The sequence below is a fragment of the Lissotriton vulgaris genome, chromosome 4_1, assembly GCF_964263255.1.
Source record: "Lissotriton vulgaris chromosome 4_1, aLisVul1.2, whole genome shotgun sequence".
Taxonomy (NCBI): Eukaryota; Metazoa; Chordata; class Amphibia; order Caudata; family Salamandridae; genus Lissotriton; species Lissotriton vulgaris.
The window spans coordinates 68,738,977-68,759,362 of NC_141691.1; the positions used below are offsets into that span (position 1 = coordinate 68,738,977).

The 20,386-nt window shown below is 45.4% G+C and overlaps 1 protein-coding gene across 1 annotated transcript in view; it reads left to right on the plus strand.

Annotated features, from left to right (window-relative positions):
• LOC147718384 (tumor necrosis factor ligand superfamily member 13B-like) overlaps positions 1–20,386 on the plus strand; it is a 421,739-nt gene that overhangs the window by 27,045 nt on the left and 374,308 nt on the right. The window contains exon 2 of the mRNA XM_086918333.1: positions 14,744–14,858. Within this exon, the coding sequence (XP_086774459.1) occupies positions 14,744–14,858 (115 nt within the window). The remainder of the gene's footprint in view (positions 1–14,743; positions 14,859–20,386) is intronic.

Consider the following 20,386-nt stretch of genomic DNA (forward strand, 5'->3'; position numbering starts at 1 on the left):
TCTTCATGTTCGCCGTGTCCCGGTAGTTCCGTATCCGATTGTTGTTGTGTTCCTTCTTTCTTGCCTTTAGGTTTCCCCATTGTGGGCCGTCGCAGTGGTGGAGACCCTCCTCTCTCCCGGCCAGTCCAGAGAGCTCCTAGGGTCTCACAGCGTCAAGGGGCGCGCTCGTTCTCCCTACAACGACCAGGTCGGTGTGTTGTTCGTCCCCTATCAGATCTTAGCCCAGTGTTGTGCAAACATGTCTTCCGGACTCTCCAGTCCTCGCCTCCGTTGTTGTGCCAGTGCCAGCAACTTCCCTCGGCATGCACTCCGTGTCTCCTTTGTGCGGTTCTCCTTGGGCTACCGAACCGATTCCCTGGCGGTGCTCTCTCCGCTTTCAATCGCCAGGGCAGCAAGTAATTAGGCCGGGTAGTGTAGGTCGTCACTAAGCTCAGCTGTTTATTACCTGATAGTGAGCTGTCAGCTCCTGTATGCCACCCCGCCGCACTTCTCCACCAAGGGAAATAGCAGTGTCCTGTAGCCAGCCTTTAGTTATTCAGCCTTGCGCGTGGGGTTAGAGCTCAATGATATTATCGCCAGCCGGCCTTCATAGTAGGTCCGCAGTCTCTGGGTTTTAGCCTCCAGCTCTCCGATGTATCCGGGCCTCTCAAGGTCAATGTCTCGGTACTGCAAACCTCCCTTCGTTTAGCGGTCGTTATTTATTCAGTTTACCCCCCTCAGAGGCGTCCACGTTCTCCAGCTCCCAAGTGGGCCTCCCGCTTATCGCTCTAGATCTTTCCTGCAATCCGCACCGGCGCAGTCGGCCGTCACCCCAGCAGAAGTTCCCCAATGGCTTTGTCTCCACGTTTCACTGCTGCCTGCCCCTCTATCGCCGTTGTTCTTATGCTCTTGATTCCAATTTCCCAGATGGGAGAGCCCCCACGGACGTCGGGCGCTGCGGGGTGTGGATGTTGGTGCGCGTGGGGGTTGGGTTGCGGGCAGGATGGTCGACTCTCCTGGGACCTGTTGCTCTACTCCTGCCCTGTCCCGACCGTATCACGACCGGGCCACCTTAGTCTCAGCCTCCAATCGGGGTCAGTACTAACCGGCAAGCCTGCACCCAAGAGCTTTGTCTCACCTCCTCATCGATGCTGGCATCCGAGCTCTGGGGCTCCTGTCTCGTTGGACTGTGCTGTGGCTTCAGGCGAGTGCCGGGTGTCCGGGTCCATGTGGCTCACAAGCTCGCCGGCTCACGTGCTCCTTGGCCAGAGGGCACATGGGCTCAGGGCGCCTCAGAGTTCCAATTGGTCTGATTAGTTTGCAGGCCAGCTCCCGTGCTATATTGTTCCCCAGTTGCCGTATAGCTCGTCTCGCTGTTTCCCTTCTTGGGCCTCGCGCCCCCGTTGCCGCCGCTGCTCAGGGTCGCTGCGAGGCAGGGGGGGGTCCGCTTTGTACTCTCCCCGCTCTGGCAGCATCAGATCCGTGTCGCGGCTCACCCTTCTCAGCAATCCGCCGTCTGCTGCTTTCAGCCGGGCGCTGGTGTTCGAGCGCTTAAGGCTACCTCAGGTTTCGCTTTCCCCGTCAGGCCGCTATTTTGGGCTGCACCGGCCAAATCTCTAATCTCCAGATCTCGGGCCGTCGCCCAGAAATCCGCACCAAAATTGTGTCGAGTGGTCTTAACCCCTTCTTTTGTCCCCTGAATGGGTCAGGGGGTTCCTGGGAATCTTTGCAACAGGATAAATTCGGGCTCAGTTACGGAGCTCGCGATCTAGGGGGCTCCAAGCCACACCCTTCATAAAGCTAAAATCATACGGATAAAAGTATCACCAAAATTAAAAGATGTTAAAGTATGAAATAAAAATTGCCAATGAAGTTTGTCAAAAGCTTTTTCAGCATCCAAAGCCATGACTCCTGAAGGGCTAAATAATGTGTGACCTTGTTCAATAACATGTAGCAGAGTTCTTGTATTATTAGCTGAATATCTATTCTTCATAAACCCGGATTGATCAGGATTAATAATAGAGCCTACTACAGGGGATAAACGTGTGGCCAATTTTTTAGCATATAATTTACAATCTTTATTTATTAGAGAAATAGGACGACAATTAGAAACAAGAGTGGGGTCCTTGTCTGGTTTAGGAAGAACAATAATTAAAACTTCCGTAAAAGAACCAGACGTATTTCCTGATGAAGCAAATGATGTAAAAAGTTGGACTGAAAAAGGTGAGAGTTGGGATTGGAATTCTTTATAAAACTCTGCCGGTAAACCATCAGGACCCGGTGATTTATTTTGCTTAAGAGATTTTATAGCAGATAACATTTTGTCCTTAGTAATTTGCAAGTCCAATCCAAGTTTATCTGATTGAGAAATTTTAGGTAAATCACAAGAGGATAGGAAGGAGTCAACCAAAGAGGCATCATTAAATTCAGGTTTATTATATAACTTAGAGTAAAAGTCCAAAAATTAATTAACAATATCTTTATGGGATAAGGCAATTTTACCAGTGGGGCTATGAATGGAAGTGATTTGGGATTTGACTTTTTTAATACGAAGGTAATTTGCTAAAAGCCTTCCAGATTTATTTGCATTGAAACTAGCTTTAGTAAGCTGGATACCAGCTCTATTACTAAGAATAGTATTAAAATCATAATGTAACTTTTGTAACTTATCCCTGTATTGCAGATCATTAGAAGTAATAAAGAGCTGTTCATATTTCGCTATTTGTTTTTCCAAGCGTTGAATATTTGCATTGAAGGTTTTATTTTCATGGGCCATAATAGAAATAGTAACTCCTCTAATATAAGCTTTAAAGGCATCCCATCAATTAACCAAAGAAGTAGAACCATCAGGATTCAATTGAAAGTAATCATTAATGGCAGTTAAAAGTTTTTGTTTGTTATGTTCGTTGAGAGCTATGCCAGAATTCATTCTCCATCTAGATTGTTTAGGAAATGTTGAATTTAAATTTAAAATACAAGAGATCATAGCATGATCAGAAACATCAATATTTCCAATCATAGGGGTTTTTATAGAATTAATAAGTTGTCTTGTTACTAAAATATAATCAATTCTAGAGTGTGAATTGTGTGGCTTAGAAAAGAAAGTAACATTTTTATCCATGGGGAAATGAAGACGCCATATATCAACTAACTTAGTAGTTTGTAGAAACGTTTTAAAAGCAAAATAAACCTTAGAGGGATGAAATTTCGACTGAGACAACCTATCTAGTAAAGGATCAGAGATAACATTAAAGTCACCAGCCACAATCTAAGGGATATTCCCAATTTTTAGCACCTCTGTTGAAAGATTGGACCAAAAAGTAGGGTCATCCGCAGTGGGCCCATAAACATTTAGTAAGAAAATAATAGAGTCATGAACTTTAACTTTTACAATTAAGTATCTTCCCTCTGTATCAGTAAATGTATTCAATATTTGGCAATGAGATTTCTTTGCAATTAATATCGCTACACGATTTTCCTTACCATTAGCAGGAGAAGAAACAATACTGTCAACCCACTTTCTTTTCATATAATCAAGTATTTTATCATCAACATGAGTTTCCTGCAAATAACATCGGCTTTGGAATTGCCTAAATAATCCAAAATGTTAGTACGCTTAACTGGATGGCAGAAACCTTTAACATTTAACGAAATTACTTTAATGTTAGCCATAATGGAATAAGAAAGAAGAAAAGGATAAGAAGAGGATGATGAGGGACAGAACATATAAGAAGGTGTGAGTATCTCTCGAGAATATAAAAGGTATAAGAGAGGGTAGAACAGAGAAAAAAAGAGAAACAACAAACAAAACAACAAACATAAATGTGAACATTGAAACGCACACACGCTCTACAAGCATGGCCAAACCGCTGGAGCCAAAAAATTGAAGAAATGACGTATAAAGCTGTCAGCAAAAATCCACTTCAGGTAGTAGGGTCATAAGTGTCCATTGAATGCTGCAATTGGAAATCAAGAAAATGTCGTAGATCCTCTGGTCGGTGAAAGGATTTTGAAAAATTGTCTTTCCATATGCGCATTATAGATGGATCAAAAAGGCCATATTTGAAACCAAGACTTCTCAGCTGCGGGCGGAGGTCAGAAAATTCCTTATGTATTGCAACAGTTTCTTTAGCAAAGTCTTGATGAATAAAAATGTTATTGCCATTGACCATCAATGAGGAAATTTCTCTTGCAGCTTTTCTGATCAAAACCAGATGATGATGACGAAAAACTTTAAATATCATTGTCGTGGCTTGGTATGCTGAGGATTGGATGAGAGGGGATTCTGTGAGCCTTTTCGACCTCAAATGTTTCTGGAAATTTGATATTTAAAAGACAAGGAATCAAAGTTTCCAAATATAGTCAACAATTAGATCCCTCAGCTTCTTCCGGTAAATTAAAGATGCGAAGATTGTATTGTCTATTACGATTTTCCATATCCAAAAGATGTGTGCATATAGGAGATATTTTTTACATCAGTGGGGTAAAAGCATCTATTTTGGCTTTATTATCTTGTATCTTGATTGAATTATCAGAGATTTTCATAGATAAACTGGCCATTTCTTTTTGCATATTTTTAACTTCTGTCGCAATAGTCTCAGTATTAGCACGAAGTGCTTGAATTTCTTCTAAAATTAAAGACAATGAAAGCTCAGAGGACTCTACCACTTTTGATTTTAATGGGGGAGCTGAAACCTGCTGTCTCCTTTTATTATTGGTAGGATTTTTATTTTCCATTTTGAGGAGAAAATTAGCTGATTTTAAAGTAAAATGAGTAAATAGTTAATGTCAGAGTAAATAAGAGAAAGGATATTTAGCACTCCACAGCAGCAGCTAAACAGGACTCTGGGTGTGGCTAGGCCCAAGCCAGGCCCTTTCCTATAGAACACTCCGCCCCCCTGACCGACAATCCAGGCAGTACCTCTATGGAGAGCAGGGAGCAGGAACCATGAAACCAAAAACACCACCTCCGTCGATTAAAAACGCTCAAAACCTCCTCAACAGGTATGTTGCAGCATTACTAGCACAGCGATCACATTTGCGCTGATTTTTGGACAGGGAATCGTCGTTTTTAGCAAAAAAACTGGCAAAAAAATGAAGGAGCTTACAGTGCTGGCAGCCATCTTGAAACGCGCGCTTGCGCGAGTCCTTGGGGAAATATTCTGACCACGGGAAAAGGGTATTAATCCGAAGCACTTATAAAGGATCGTGACTTCATGAGTATTACAACTAAGCTACTAAGTAAGATTCCTTCATATAAGGGAAATAATAATACAATATAATATGATACGCCATTATTTACATAAGTCTGCAGAGGCCTTGCTAATATATGTTATGCTGGAAGAACATTGCGGGGGAATAATTAGTTATTTGTTTATTATTGGAGTCACTAGATTTTTTTAAGTGTAACACAGGATGATTTGCAGACAGAAATCATGAAAAATAAGTTCTAATGAAAAATAAAGTGTGTAAATCTGGAGAAGGATGTACAGCACTGTTTAAGAATTTAAGATTGCTTCTTTTGGAGAACAGATCCTGTGCACACGCAAGTGTAGTATGTAGTCCTGGTGTGAGGACTAGCGATTCTACTGAGAGAAAAGTGTTGCTTCAAAGTACAAAAGAACGTAGGATATCAAGGTTCATGTGAATAAAGTTTTTATAAGTCAAGTAATGGTCAGTACAGAAAAATAGTAGCCAGCTGACCGTGTTTCGTCACACCGTGAAGGAGGTGTGACTCATCAGGGCTAGGGAAAGGCACAAAAGGAAGGACAAAGGGGAGGAAAAAATATGAAAACAAAATTAAATGACTTATTATTGAAAAGAAACAGGGCATAAAAGTGGGTGTAAAAATACCAGGTGATCGTGGAGACCCTATGGTGCATATAATACACATGTTGTGAAATGACACCAGAAGACGGCGAACCCAAAATATAGTGCACAGTGGTGCATGCAAAACACGGGCGAGGCCTTTGAAATCTGAGGAACGGGTGCTCAGAGCTGTCTTTATGTAACGTCCTGGATGTGGACTCCAGAATCATCTAAAAGAAGATGAAAGGGAAAAACAAATGTCGCAAATTGAACAAGCGCTGGTGATTTGTAGCAATTTTAAATGAACAAGTGGACAGGTACAACTCCGAATGTGGGATATATGGAAAAATTGTATTTTCCTGCTGTCCTAAAAGGGGAAGAAAAACAAGGGAAAAAAGCATACTGTCGAGGGTTGATGGGCCCGTGAAGTGAAAAATTTGTGGTGGCAAAAGTGTCCAAGTGCGTAATACAAACAAGGTGAATTAAACTATACATATGGCGTTAATTAGTAGCAATGAGAGATATACATGAAATGGCAATAGTGTAGGCCAAAGGTAGGAAAGAGGACACCGATTCTCAGAACAAACGTAAACGTTAAATCTACTAAAAGGCATGCAAAATGTCTAGACGTATGTCAAGAATTAGGTACATGATAATTAACACGTAGCGTTGACGGGTGACCTGAAAAGCATACAGTAACTGCTTGAAAGTGTGCCATAGGTGGGGAGGAAAGAGCACTAGTTTACAGGATTCTTGTATACATGAATCATTCTGATAGAAAAAACAAGAGCAAAGGACATAGTTTCTTCAATCGAGTATGAAACGATCTGTTCTATATATATGGTGTATATAACGGTGTCTCAGAGGATGGTACACAGAGGTGATAGATCGGTGTACAGTCGAAATGTAAGTACATGGGAGGTTACCTGTAAACAAAGGCACGGGTCTAACAATTATGTTGATAGTATGCACCTATACATTGAAACGGAAAACTGAGTTCCTAAGTACATATGCGGGTAACAAGAACGACCAGAGGTATTATTACGGTGTGAAAGACAAGTGAAAACCCAGAGATCATACATTATAACTGTAGTAGTGGACCAGCTGGAATGACATCGAAGCATACAGTAGGGTGTGTAGACACAGAGTGAGAAAAAGTGTAATTACAGGAAGGAAAATAGAGAGCGCAATGAGAGAAAAGTGGAAATAACACTAGAAGTTACCTACAAGGCTACAGTAGTGACGAGATCTGGAAGGGGGGAAAAAAGGGGAATGCGAAGTGAGTACGCTGGGTCTAAGCCGACTGCAGGTGAAGTGCAAGTAAAAATATGGAAAAGACTGAATGAAGCGAGCCTTACTGGTAAGGCACAGAACGGTGGACATCTAGCCACGTCCGTGTGCACTGTAGGCGAAAAAACGCCAGGGAGCTGTTGAGCTAGCAGGCGTGGAGGGCCAGGGCGGTTGCGTCCTTGGCTTCAGTCAGGTGCCTCGAGGGGAAGAGACGGAGGTCGGGGAAACGGGTGAATGCGCGTCAAAAGGCGCAGGGGAAGGTATCGGGAGATTAAGTTCTACAGGGCCTGGCTTACATGAATCAAGGGAGGAGCGCACCCGATACGTGCGTCTGTAGGTCGTGCGGGGTCCGGGTAATGGATCTGCCGCCTATTGTGAAGCCGGGGAAGAAGTAATGGACGTCAACGTGGAGTGTGGCATGGTGGGTGTAGCTAAAGGCCCGGGCAGTTGGAACACTAGAACGTGGCACTGGGTGCAGGCGAACAGGAAGTGAGGCAAGGTCGTGTACAAGCGTAGGACTAATAGGATGACCCGGGTCAAGGTCGGTCAAGGGAGAGGAGGGACGTATACGAAAGGGGAACACAACAAATCGAGTGAAAGGAGGGGGGGCGGGTTAAAAGTGGGTAAAGGGGAGGAGAGCGCTGTGGGTAAGCGCCTAGTACAGGAATACTGAAATAAGTATGAAGAGCAAGGAATGGAGGTGTGAAGTAAAGCAGGTGAAAATGTAAAATACATAAAATTGAAAAAGAGAGACAACGGGTGTTAAGTAAGTACATCAAGCAATACAGGAAAGAGAGAGTGATAAGGAACTTAGATACCACAGTAATGTGGTGTAAGTACGTTGTAGCATATCAAGAAGAAGATCAGAATAGTGAGTGTCATGAAAGACAAAGCATGAGAAGCAAGTATAAGATAGAGAATATGTAGCATGGAAATTATTGCAAGGGATGAATAAGATGAAGGGCAAAATGTTCAGTATGTAGCAAAATACAGATTAGGGCAAGAAAACGTAAATACAGACAACATTAGTATTGGAAAAAGAATATTGTGAAGTTCATGAACCAAGGAAATATTGTAGCTCGTGGTCCATGTTGAGCCCGTGTTTCACTGCTTGAAGTCTCATGATCCAGGTGGCTTCCAGTCTTCTTAGTTTCAGTTCTCAGTTTCCACCTCTGGCTCATGGTTCCATGCCGTTTTCCATAGTAGCTGAGACTTTTGTTGGGTCCTTGTGTGGCGCAGTTGTTGATGTGGATTGCCATCAGATTTCTGGCATCTCCGTTATACATTGCTCTTACATGTTCCATGATACGTTCTTTCAAAGATCTGATGGTGCTACCTATATAGTACTTTCTGCAGGTGCACTCGATGATGTAAACAACATAATGGGTATTGCAATTGATGTTTCGATTGATCCTGAACTTTCCATTTTTCCAATCTGAGAACTCTTTAGTTCCGTTGCGTGCCCATTTGCATGTTCCGCAGCAACCACACTTATGGAAGCCCCTCGTGTAGGAGTTGAGCCAGGATGGAGTAGCGGTGGTTTTAGGAACTGTGGGGCTCAGCATGTTCCTCAGTGTTTAACCCTTTCTGAAGGTGAATTGTGGTCTTGTTGGAATGAGATCCCTGAGACTGGCATCCTCGAGTAATGTTTTCCAGTGTTTATTGCAGCTTTGTCTCATGATTGCACTGGTATCGTTGTAGTCTGTAATGACTCTTATTGGTTGTTTGTTGAGGGTGGCCCTAGGGTTGGTGGCGAGCGTGTTTTCTCTCTTGACGGTTTTGATTCTAATAGCCGCTTTCTCTATAGTGGCTTGTTTGTACCCTCGTTTGGCGAATCCTATTTTCTTGTCATTCAGACAGTCGTTAAATTCTGAGTTGTCACTCCAATTTCTTCTTGCTCGTATGAACTCTCCAAAAGGAATTGTTTCAATTTGATGCGTGGGATGCGAGCTGTCCGCATGTAAGAGTGTGTTGCACAAAGTCTCTTTCAATACAGTCTGGTCTGTAAGGTGTTGTTGGTGACATATAGTTCAATGTCCAAAAATGAGATGCGAGAGAGGCTTGACTGACACGTGAATTTCATCTCCATACTGTTGTTGTTCAGGTAAGTACAAAAAGCATCCAGTTGTTTCTGTGATCCTGACCAAAGTAGTAGGCAGTCGTCAATGTATCTGCCCCAGTATATGATATAGTCAGTCCAATGTGCACCATTCGGGCCCCACAGCCATTCGGTTTCTAGGGCGCCCATGTAAAGATTGGCGAACAAGGGTGAAAATTTCGAGCCCATAGTGACTCTTTTGGTCTGTTTATACCATTTTTGGTTGTAAGGGAAGAAGTTGTTCTTGAGTATGATGTCCATCATGGCTATGAGCATGTTGGTGTGTTCCCAGTAACTCGCAGGTCTATGTTGGAGAAGTTGGGTCATGGTGCGTAATTCCAGGTCAGGGTTTATGGAAGTGTATAATGCCACTACGTCAAGTGTGGCTATAATGGTGTTGGGTTGCAATTGGATATCGGACAGAATACTTAGTATATGCTTAGTGTCCTGGATGTATGACGGCAAATTTTTGACCATGGGGTTCAGGAAAAAATCAACGTATTGCGATAGTCTTTCGGTGGGTCCCCCTATTCCAGAGATGATGGGTTTGCCAGGGGGGAAAGGGGCTTATTTGTGTATTTTGGGCAGTATGTATAGGCAAGGATAGGTTGGCCTCACGACCTTCATATACATCATCTCATCTTCGTCTAATAGACCCTTGGTGTTCCAATCTTGGAGATTCTTGTGGATAAGGATTGTAAGAGAACCCATGGGGTTGCTGCTGACCTGTTCATAACATTGGGTATTGTTGAGTTGCCTCATGATTTCTCCATGATAGTCAGTACGGTTCATTATCACAACATTCCCCCCTTTGTCAGCCTCTTTGATAATGATATTTTCGTTTTTGCTGAGGGCATTGAGTGCCTCTGTTGAGGTTATCTTTGTTGTGTTTCGCTTTGCCGAACGTTTTTTGTTCATATTTATCCAGGTCATCGAGTACCAGGTTGTGAAATACGTCAATAAAGTTGCCACCTGTCAAGGTGGGGGTCCAAGTGGGCTTAGATTTCAGGGCACTCGGAATTGTAGCACCTGGGTCGATGTTGAGGTCTTGTAGTAGATCATCCATGCTCCTGGGGTGGTCATCATTATCTGTTATGGACATCAGGAGATGTGTGGCTTTTATATTGTTTATTGTCTGGAAACTCGGTGTGTAGGTGTCGTAGACATTGATAGTTTTCTTGGTAGAGTTAATGGTGTTGGTAACATGTTTTCGTAGTTTGAGATTTCGAATACATTTGAATAAATACATTTTCAACTTGCAGAGATCCCCTTGTTCTTGAGGATTAAAGTTGAGTCCTTTGCTGAGGAGGGACGTCATGTCTTTGTCAAGTAAGGTCGAGGAAAGGTTGATGACTTGTACCTCCAGAGTGTTGTCTACACTTTCTTCTCATCGCCTGACCTCAACTTCTGTTTGTATTGGTTTTTGTCCAGCTCTTTTGCCTCTGCAGATTTTCTGTCTCCTGAACCTGTTCGTTGCTGCATTCTGTTTTCCCTTCTTATCCTCTGAACCTCCTGTAAAAAATTGGAACCGGTGGGTTTGGGGTCCGGTTGGTCTCTGTTGATTGATTGCTCTCGACTCTCCGCGTCACTGTCACTCGTGGGTTCGGTGTTCAATGAAGATGTGCTGGAGGAGTTGGAACCTGTCCCTTGTTTCCCAGTGGGATTCGGTTTATTGAGATTGGGTACCAGTTTGTCGTACTTACGGGCAAAGGTGAAGAATCGACCCTCGTTGTAGTCTGCCTCAGTCCTTTTTAGTTGTCTTGTCTTTCTTTCTTTAATTTCGTTCTGGTGCCTCGTGAGCACGTCTTTAAGAATGGTGTAGTTCTTCTCCGTGGCTTCTTTAAGGTTAAGATCCTCTATTTCTTTTTCAAGTGTTGATATTTCTGCTTGTTTTCTTGCTACTTTTCTTTCTGCGTTCTCAATCAAGATCAGTATGAGGGTATTGGAGTTGGAGGTAAGGGTTTCTTCCCATTTGCCAAGTAGGTCGTCGTCTAGGTCATCGAAGGAAGGAAAAATCTGTGAGCGTAGACCTCTTGGTACCCTCTTGATTCTTAAATACTTTTTAAGTGTGGCACTGTCCCACCAGCTTGAGTTTTCAGTTTTTTTGAGTCTTTCTAGTTTCAAAATTTTTTCTTTAAGTCGTTCCTTTCGTTGAGTATTATTGTTACTATTACTGGCTGTACTGGCCACTGGAGTACCCTTAGTTAGATTGTCAAATAATTCAGAAGGTATCTTGTCCCTGTCCATAACAATGGATATAGGTGACAAGTGATGAGATATGCTGTGCGTTGGTCGTCAACTCAAATATTTGAGAAGATCATGTGGCTGCCCTTCCTGAAGACACAAAGTTTTAGTGAGAGGCTGAGTTTGCGTTGGGAGAGTAGGAAGTAGTGGCGCTCTGAGCAGTGTGATCTTGTTACTGAGATAGTTGTGCAGTAGGCACGCGGTGCAGAACAAGACAGGGGAACACAAACCGAACGGGAAAAACACCCCTGAAATGGTGTAGGGAGGCCTAGACCAAAAGGAAGGAGAACAGATTGCTTCTTTTGCCTATAATTAGGGAAAGCGGGGCAACAGCATTTTGTTTGTGTGCAACCCAAAATCCGTCCGTTTGACATTGTTATCCTAATTTTAAAATAGGGTGCCTTCAGTTAGAAAGTGAGAGTGGTGAAATATAATTGCCTCCGCAGTCAGAAAGTGCAGATTATATGAACATAACCCAAAGGCTATGATGCATAGTCTGTTTGTCTGTAAGTCTATGAATGTATGCAGAAGGAGATTTATTAGACCATTACTTTTAAAGAACCAAGCATGTACTGTTAGAATGTCAATGAATTATTTATAACATCCAACAATGGGTATTTTATGTTATTGTCTCATTCATATTTTCTCTCCGGTTGCTCCACCTCATTCTGGGTGACATTGTAACCTATGGGCATAGTTACAGGACAATTAATGAGGAATGGAATTTTCAACTTGCCTCTCAGGTTAGGGTTAAAAAAAGGCATCTGCGGTTACAGGTGTGCTAACAGCTTCTGACATTGCACTCCACTAGCTGTCGAAGCTTAAATAACCCACCCATGCACTCCAGTCTACCTTTATTATATATGGTCTAGTGTGCCCAGATCTGGGCTAGTTATCCCGCCTGCATCTCACAAAGACTCCCTTGAAGCTGAGATAGTCACCTCATAACACCCCCAAACTTGAAAACGTCCCCTGCCCCATATCAGGCAGAAAAGGGAGACTCTAGATGTGGTCATCGAATGACAGGGGTAGCGGATGTGACATCACAGGAAGTTGCATCATATGACCCTTGGCCCTGAATTGTCTGAGAAAGGCATATCATATTACCCTAACATCCTAACAATTGAGATCACTCAAGTTCCATAACTGCACGATTATTATAACAGCATAACCCACAAAAATGTGTTTTTAGATACTACCTAAGTTAGTGTGCTGACTTGATCTTTGAAAGTCCCTGAATTGTAGTGATCGAGCGAAGAGAGTAAACCAGAACTCTTCAAGGGGGTTCCTTAGGAAAAAAGTCAGATGAATGGGTGATATAGAGCATTTTAAAGCCACGTTTCACATAGTTTTCTAAACTGCTCTAGGTGCTAAAAGAGCACGTATTAAATATTCAAATCATTTCATGGTTTGCCAGGCCAATGAAACCTGACATTTCCCAGGCTTTGACCCCATTGTTTTCAAAATGTCCTATGTGTGAACCTCATATGTCAAAATGATAATCATGCCAGGGCCAGCATTTTACTGTGGGTAACCCCTTATATAAATAATGACACTAAATATGCCTGTGCTAGTATTTTGCAATGTATTCTGCCCATATACCATAGATGACCCTTATGTCAAAAGTTACTTCAGCATGTGAGGGCAACCATTTTGTCATAGTTGCCACCCTCCCATAAGCCAGGGTGGCCATCTTTATACCAAGACTCGCCTTCATTGTGCTATCTCTCTTAACAGCATTTTGCCACTGCCAAAAGTTTCCTCAGATATGTCAGTATAGTTCCATGGGTGTTCTATACGACATGAATTTGCTCTTTTATGCCAGTACCTAGTATTTTGCCATTATTGCCCTCATGGCAACAATTATCCACAGTGTGCCAGTCTCTTGTCACATCTGTCTGTCATGCTAAGAATTCTCTCAAGTATGCGGCCAGCACCAGTATTCCCTCAAGTATGCTAGCTCAAGTATGCCAGCGCCAGTATTGCCTTGGGTGTCTCTATAGGACAATGACAAATTCACAAGCATCACATCACATTCTCACTCACACAAAGTGAGCTAAAGAATAATGATGGATCCAACCCAGATCTGTGACTGGAGTTGAGTGTCTGAAAAATTTCAGCACCCCATCCAAAATCCCTATGTGTTTGCTTTGTTCGCCCTAAGTTGGCAGGGTATGCCCAGTCGTGTGTCCCTTACACAATTTGCCACTGGATTCAAGCTAGCCGGGCTGATGAGGGGTGTTACCCCGAAACCGGTTCCAGGATGCTTGTTTCCGGTCCAGGAAGAACCTTTTCTGGCAGTTCAGGCTGGACTATTCCCACGAGGCACAGGGCCAAGACTGATTTGCATTTGGCTGTGTCCAAACTGGGGTGGCGAAATGAGCTAAAGAATGATGATGGATTCAACCCAGATCTGTGACTGAAAAGTTTCAGCACTACGTCCATCATCCCTTTGTGTTTGCTTTGACCAGTTAATAACTCAGGACTGCTTGAATTTTGTCTAGTTTCGTTTAGACATCCATAGAATGTCTAATGTATGCAAAGACTTGGGTGATGCCACCAAGTCAGGAGTGTTTCCATATTTTTTCAGATATTTTTTTGTAAAGGAAAGTGTACATAAAAGTATTTGCATTCATTATTAGCCATTAGAATGAGTTCCAGCCATTTGTTCACCTATGTGCACTCTCCTCTCTGATAATCCATGGTTGGCCAGAATTGAGTGTGGTGTGGCACTTGCGTTGACTTCTTTCTGGCGTCACATATACAGCTATATTGAAGGGCTCTCTTCCTCTGTTATATGCTACATGAATTACAATCTTTGGATTTTTCCTATGTTTCTTAGGAATTTGCTTTCTTTGCTATCAATATTTAATGGCAAGTATATTGCATTCTTGAGGACTTTCTTTCCTTAAATATCCAAATTCATGGTGTCCATTCTTTGGAATATGTTGTTTCCTGCCTCTGATACTGGTGTGAACACTAATTCGTTTTCCACCACTGTTTGTGCTCAAATGTAGATCAACTCTGTTTCAGATTCCTTTTCATGGACTATTGTCATGATGACCTGAAGATTATATATATATATATATAAATGCTTTGATTGATTGATTGAAGATGCACTTTTTCCTGATGGGTGTTTCTCATCAGCTCTTCCAACACTTACAAGACAACAGTTACAGAATGGTAAAAGTGAATAACATATAAAAAAGTTACAAAGCACTATTATTATAGTTGGCTCTGGTATTAGATTGCTCTATTTTAATGGAGTCAATGTTGTTTGTTCCTTGCACACTAGCCTTAGGACATTTGCTTCTCTGTTGGCAGGCTGAACAGCATCACTTCAAGGGAAACTCTTATCTACCTAATTCCAGTCTCCAGGCTCTCTTGCGTGGGAGGAGAGGCTACAGGAGGAGCCGGCGGGACACTGAGAACTGCACAAGTAAGAAACCCGGCCTATGTGTACACTTTTTCCCGTAAACACAGAAATGGAATTCTCCCATAGACACCAAATTGGAAAAACCCTTTGATACACTAGGCCAATGTAAGAGCCTCTCCAGAGAAACAACACTATGAATCACAATTAAATGCTTGAAGAAGACATAAATAATTGAGAATATTCTTAATTGAAGTACTTGCATTGACTTTTTTCCTAAATGCCACATGATCCTACCTCACACAGTGAGCTTCCCTAACCTATTTGTGGTGAGATTTACAGAGTGTGGTATTCAAGTGCCATTCACCTGTTCCCCCGTGCCCCACCGCTTAGTTCTTCCAGCAGAGATATACAGTATATAGTTTTGCTGATAAATCTGTTGTTACCAAAACAAAGATCCCTTTACCTTACTGTTGGACAACGAGGCAGTATCTGTGAGGCCTGCACAAATAACATGTCTACATTTGTCCTTCACTGGGAACCAAACATCCAATTGTAGCGCTTGACTCTCAGAGGGTAGCGTTGCAGAGCAATCTGAGGCTTACTCAAGGGAGGTGGTGTAGGCTAGTAATCGCCATTTGCAGGTGCGCAAAAATAACACTCAATAATTGATTGTCTGTACTTTGCTTTATAAAAATAAGAGTACATTTATTAAACACACACACTACTCAATACCATGCACCAACTTACAGTGGTGCATGGTGTGGCTCACTGGTTAGAGGCGGCAGACCTGTAAGCAGAGAACGACCCGGGACCAGGGTTCAATTCCCGACGCGGCAGGGTCTTGGACCAGGGTCAATGGACTCGATAATTCTCGCCTCAGTGCCTACTCAAACCAGGGAACACACTCAGCAACTCTGGGCATTAAGCCTACCTCATCTCCACAACGGCCCCCCACAGACGCCGGGGATGCCTGGTTTCACCCTGGAGATACCCAGTAAGGGACCATTTCACAGGGAAAACCAGGACGGGTTCCCCAGCGGTCCATAGCGCCAGGACACTCGGGTAGAGTAACAGTGCGCTTTACAAGTATCCCACATTTACAAATCTACATAAGCTCTTGGAATTACTTGGTGACATTGCATAACATCTCCACTGCCCCCGCGGGGGTGGGGTCTAGTACCACCAATCCCATGTAGGCACATCATCTTGCCCCAATGCAGTTATTTGAACATAGCCTGGAGCAGGGGGCCTGCGCACTGGCACCATCCCAGTGGCAACCCCCCCCCGTATCTCAACAAGCATTTAAATTAGGTAACACTGTCGTGGTGACACACAATCCTGACTGCGCATTTGCTACTGACCATGAAGTATGCACCTCTACATCTTAAGGGCTAGCAGTCCAAGGTCTTCACCTAAGCGCAGCAGCAAGAATACATGTTTAAGCACCACTTTAGAATGATAGTACTCATAACGTTTGGGTATCATTAAAATGCATTGCAATTACAGCCCCTAAAGGCATCACAGATGAAATCACAGGATTACGCATATACAGCCAGACACCCTAGCAGGAATGTCTGACAACATAATCCCACTTTGCTTATGACATCACTGTTATCATGTACTTCACATTAAACAGTGAACTTCAGTCCCTCTAAAAAAAATAACCATTAGTAAATGCGTTTCGGTGCAATTACACCTCTTCACCTCCAGGGGATGCCCTTCTCCAGACATCCCCACCTCAGCCCTTCACTCCATGATGCACTTCACAATGCACCCTCAGCTGTAGAACAAAAGTTCCAGCCCAGAAGGTGTTAAAGGTTGGCTGAGCCCTTGAGGGGTTATTCCTTTTAAATCCCCAGGAAATTTAGGGGGGACGTCTCTTCATGCTGGGGGGGGGGGGGGGAGACTGCACTTCTCCAGCAGCTCCCCAGCACCTTTTCACAATGGAGGGTGAGCCCCCTCCTCTGGGGGGCCACCAAGAACCAAAACAATGGATTCCCCATGCCTTGCAAGGCTTTATGGGGCACTTCAGCTCCTCTTTATGAATATTTGATGAGCGGCTCTCCCGCTGTGCTGGGGAGAGCCGCAGTGTGCTGCCTGTGGCTTCGCCAGGCCTCGTTGGGGGGCCCGGTCCCACCCAGACCCCCAGGTGAGGGGATGCAGCTCGGGGAGCCTACCCCCAGCCGCTCGCCCCATTTTCGGGGGCCCGGTCCCACCTGGGCCCGTGCAGCGCCTTGTGTCCGGGTCGGGGTCCCTGTCTCACCCGGGATCCCCACTGGCCTTCACGTTGGAGGCAGCCTGCGGAGCCCACCCACGGCTGCCCCTGCTGGCTCCCCGGTCGGCCAGCACCCTCATGTGCTGCTGTGGGAGCCGGACGATCACTTCTGGTCTGCCCGCTTCAGCGGGCAGACGCTGCCTGGTATCCAGTGCCGCTGGACTGCAGGGGTCTGTGGCGGCACTCTCCCGTCCTCCTCTCATCCTTTGGAGCCCAGGGATGGGGTCCTGGGCCCCCAGACATCTTCCGGGGTGCAACGGCGCTCTCCGACTTTGCTTCGGGCCTGGGGATGGGGTCCCGGGCCCCTCGAGACCTCTTTGTGGGGGGAGCACAACGGCGCTCTCCCAACCTCCATCTTCGGTGGGGGCCAGGTAGGGCTCCTGGTCCCCCTGCAGGGCCCCTTCACGGGGAGCGCGATGGCACTCCCCGGCTTCCCTTCTCCTTGGGGGCAGCCCCCGGACTTGACCCACCCCGGGGCATCTCTGAGACCGGCGGCAGAGTCCCATGCGCTTTGTTGTCGGTCTTCTTAGGGGTCAAAGGTTGCCTACCTTTAGGGGGCCATATCTCAGCCCCTGGGGGTCCGATATGCCCCATTTTTGTGTCCTCTTCCTCTTGGCGGTGCCCCTCAGCCACTGGGAGCACTCTCCATTGCCCTCTGGGTCTCCAAGAGGGTGCATTCCGCTGGGAGCGGTCTTCACTGGCTCCCTGCGCCAGCCTTTCGCCTGACTCTCCTCCTGAGCCTCTCTTCTCCCTGCGCAGAGGCCCCTGCTTCAGGGCACCGGTCCTAGGCTCTTCTTCTGGTCCTGTTAGGGTCCTGGGGGGCAGTCAGGGGGGGTCTTCCTTCTAACTGCCCATTGCCAAGCTCCAGCACATTCCACCTCAGCAGACCACACCCCAGAGAGAGCTTCTCTTCCTGTGCCAGCACTTTTAAAAAAGTTGAGTAGGGGGCTGGCAGGAAGTCTCTGTTTGTCCTATCAAATAGTGACACTTCACTTCCCTGTCCCTGCTCCCTCCTTCTTGTCCAGCCTTTGGGTTTGTTAAAAATGGCGTCATCCAGGGTCTTTGGCCACATGGTCTCTGAAACAAAACCCCTTGCTGCCTTCCCTCCTTGGTGCAACCTGGTGCCTGGCACCCAGTGATAGCTGCTGATGGATGAGCCTGTAGCCCCACCCATCTTCTCTTCATGGAGAGGAGGCCTTAGCTTGTGGAAGAAAGGTTATCAATCCATCCAGCTGAGGTCAGCCCTCAGCCTGGCCCTGGTTAGGACTGACTCAGAGAAATGTGACATTATCCAGTATGGGTATCTTTCATAGATTCACATGCCTGAACCATTCCCCGTCATCGGGGTGGGAGTCCCAGGTACATAATAACAGTAATGTCATATAGACATATACATACTAATAGGCCAGAGGCCTCACATTAGTAACCTATCCAAGTCCTTTTGTAAAAAGGACCAAACTTTGGCCAGGAGCCAATCAGCTACTACCACCCTCTAGAACCTTCCTGGAAGGAGCCCTAGTCCCTCAGATTTTCTACCGCACGTCGTGCTAAGGGAGTCTCCACTGAGCTCTGCTCAGCTTTCTAGTATTTCTGGATTTATTCCATATTTTTCTCTTCAATATTACTCTTGTGGAGGAGTGCTAGAGTCAACTATGTCTACCACTCCTAAAAAAGGGCTCTTTATACCCTGTGCCTCGTGTAGTAAACTGAGACTGCATGTAGATGACAAACATGAAGACTGCCTCTTCTGTCTCTACCCTGATCATTCTGCCAAGGATTGTAAGGTCTGCCGCACTTTCTCTGTCAAGACTTTAAAAGAAAGAGAGGGACTCCTGCTCCTGTGGCTTCAGAGACTAAAGGACAAGGATCAAACAGTCTCTTCAGGTGAGAGCGAGTGTTCCTTCAGGAGCTCACACTCCTCTGCCAAAAGGCCAAGACCGACATCTCCAGGTCCGTCTAATATGCCACCTCAAAAGAAGACGCCAAAGTCTTCAGAGGGTCGTCCAAAAGCCATGGTAGTTAAGACTTCTCTTCAGGAAGCCACCTTCAAGAAGCCTATGCTGGTGTCTTCTGCCATGCCTGTGATAGCGTCAACAGTAACCATCTCTACGTCGACAGCATCAGCCTTCACCACCTTGTCGACAACTACCTCAGCATCGTCGTCGACGGATAGGTCTATTACATCTATAATTCCTGTCAAAAAAGGGTCGAAGCGATCATCGTCGACGAAGATCCCATCGACGTCGACGACAACCTCGTCGATGATGTCATCGTTGACGAAGCCATCGACGAAGCCATCGACGTCGACACCAGCATCGACGAGGCCATCGACGACGAGATCGTCGACGAAGCCATCGACGACATCTCCAGCGTTGACGCCGCCGTCAACGAAGAAACCATCGCCGACGACGCTACCGTCGACGAAGAACCCATCGTCGACGACGCTACCGTCGACGACGCCGTCATCGACGAAGATGACAGAGATGTCTGATGTGGCTGACAGCATCCCGCCATCGACAACCACCCCGTCGATGGGCCCGTCAACGGAAGACTCTCCTAAGCTGAAGTATACTTATACACACTTCAGGCTGTCAACGCGTACGCTGATGCCAGAGACTACGTCTCCTAGCAAAGTCCAGCCACTGCCACCAGTCCACTTACTGGAGGCTGAGGATTCTGATGATGGTGCCATGTTCCACACTGCAACAAGTCCATCACAGCTCAATGTCAAGGTCCATGAGAGTTCGGATTGCGAGGACCTGAGTCAGGCAGAAGTGCCATGCCAGGAGGAATATCAACCGCCTCCTCCTTCACAACCTATGGTGTGCCTCCCGGCCTCAATGTCCCGGACCTCCAATTCCTCATAGCGGACTACAAGCAGCGGTTTCCGCCTACTCCGCCTTTTTCGGTAGTGCCACCACATCTTGTGACACCAGCTCCTCCTCCTCGCCAAAGACCACCACCGCTGGTCATTCGTCCGGATCCTGGGACTTTGCCTCCTCTACCGTCTTCTGATGGTGTAGAAGAGGAAGCAGTAGAAGAAGATGAAGAACGTCAACAGGAGGAGGGAGAAATAGGGAATGATCAGTGGAATAACTGTCATTCCAGATCCGGCATCCCCAGACCAGCCACAGGCGGATTCACCCCCAGAAGATATCGGGGGGTTTCATAATGTTGTAGAGAGAGAAGCAGCAAGGTTCAAAATAGAGATGACCACGCAACCTCAGGATTGCTTCCTATATGACTTTAAAGAGCCATTCAAGAAGGCGGTTCGGTCAATCCCTATTATTGAATACATCTGCGACCAGGGGGTAAA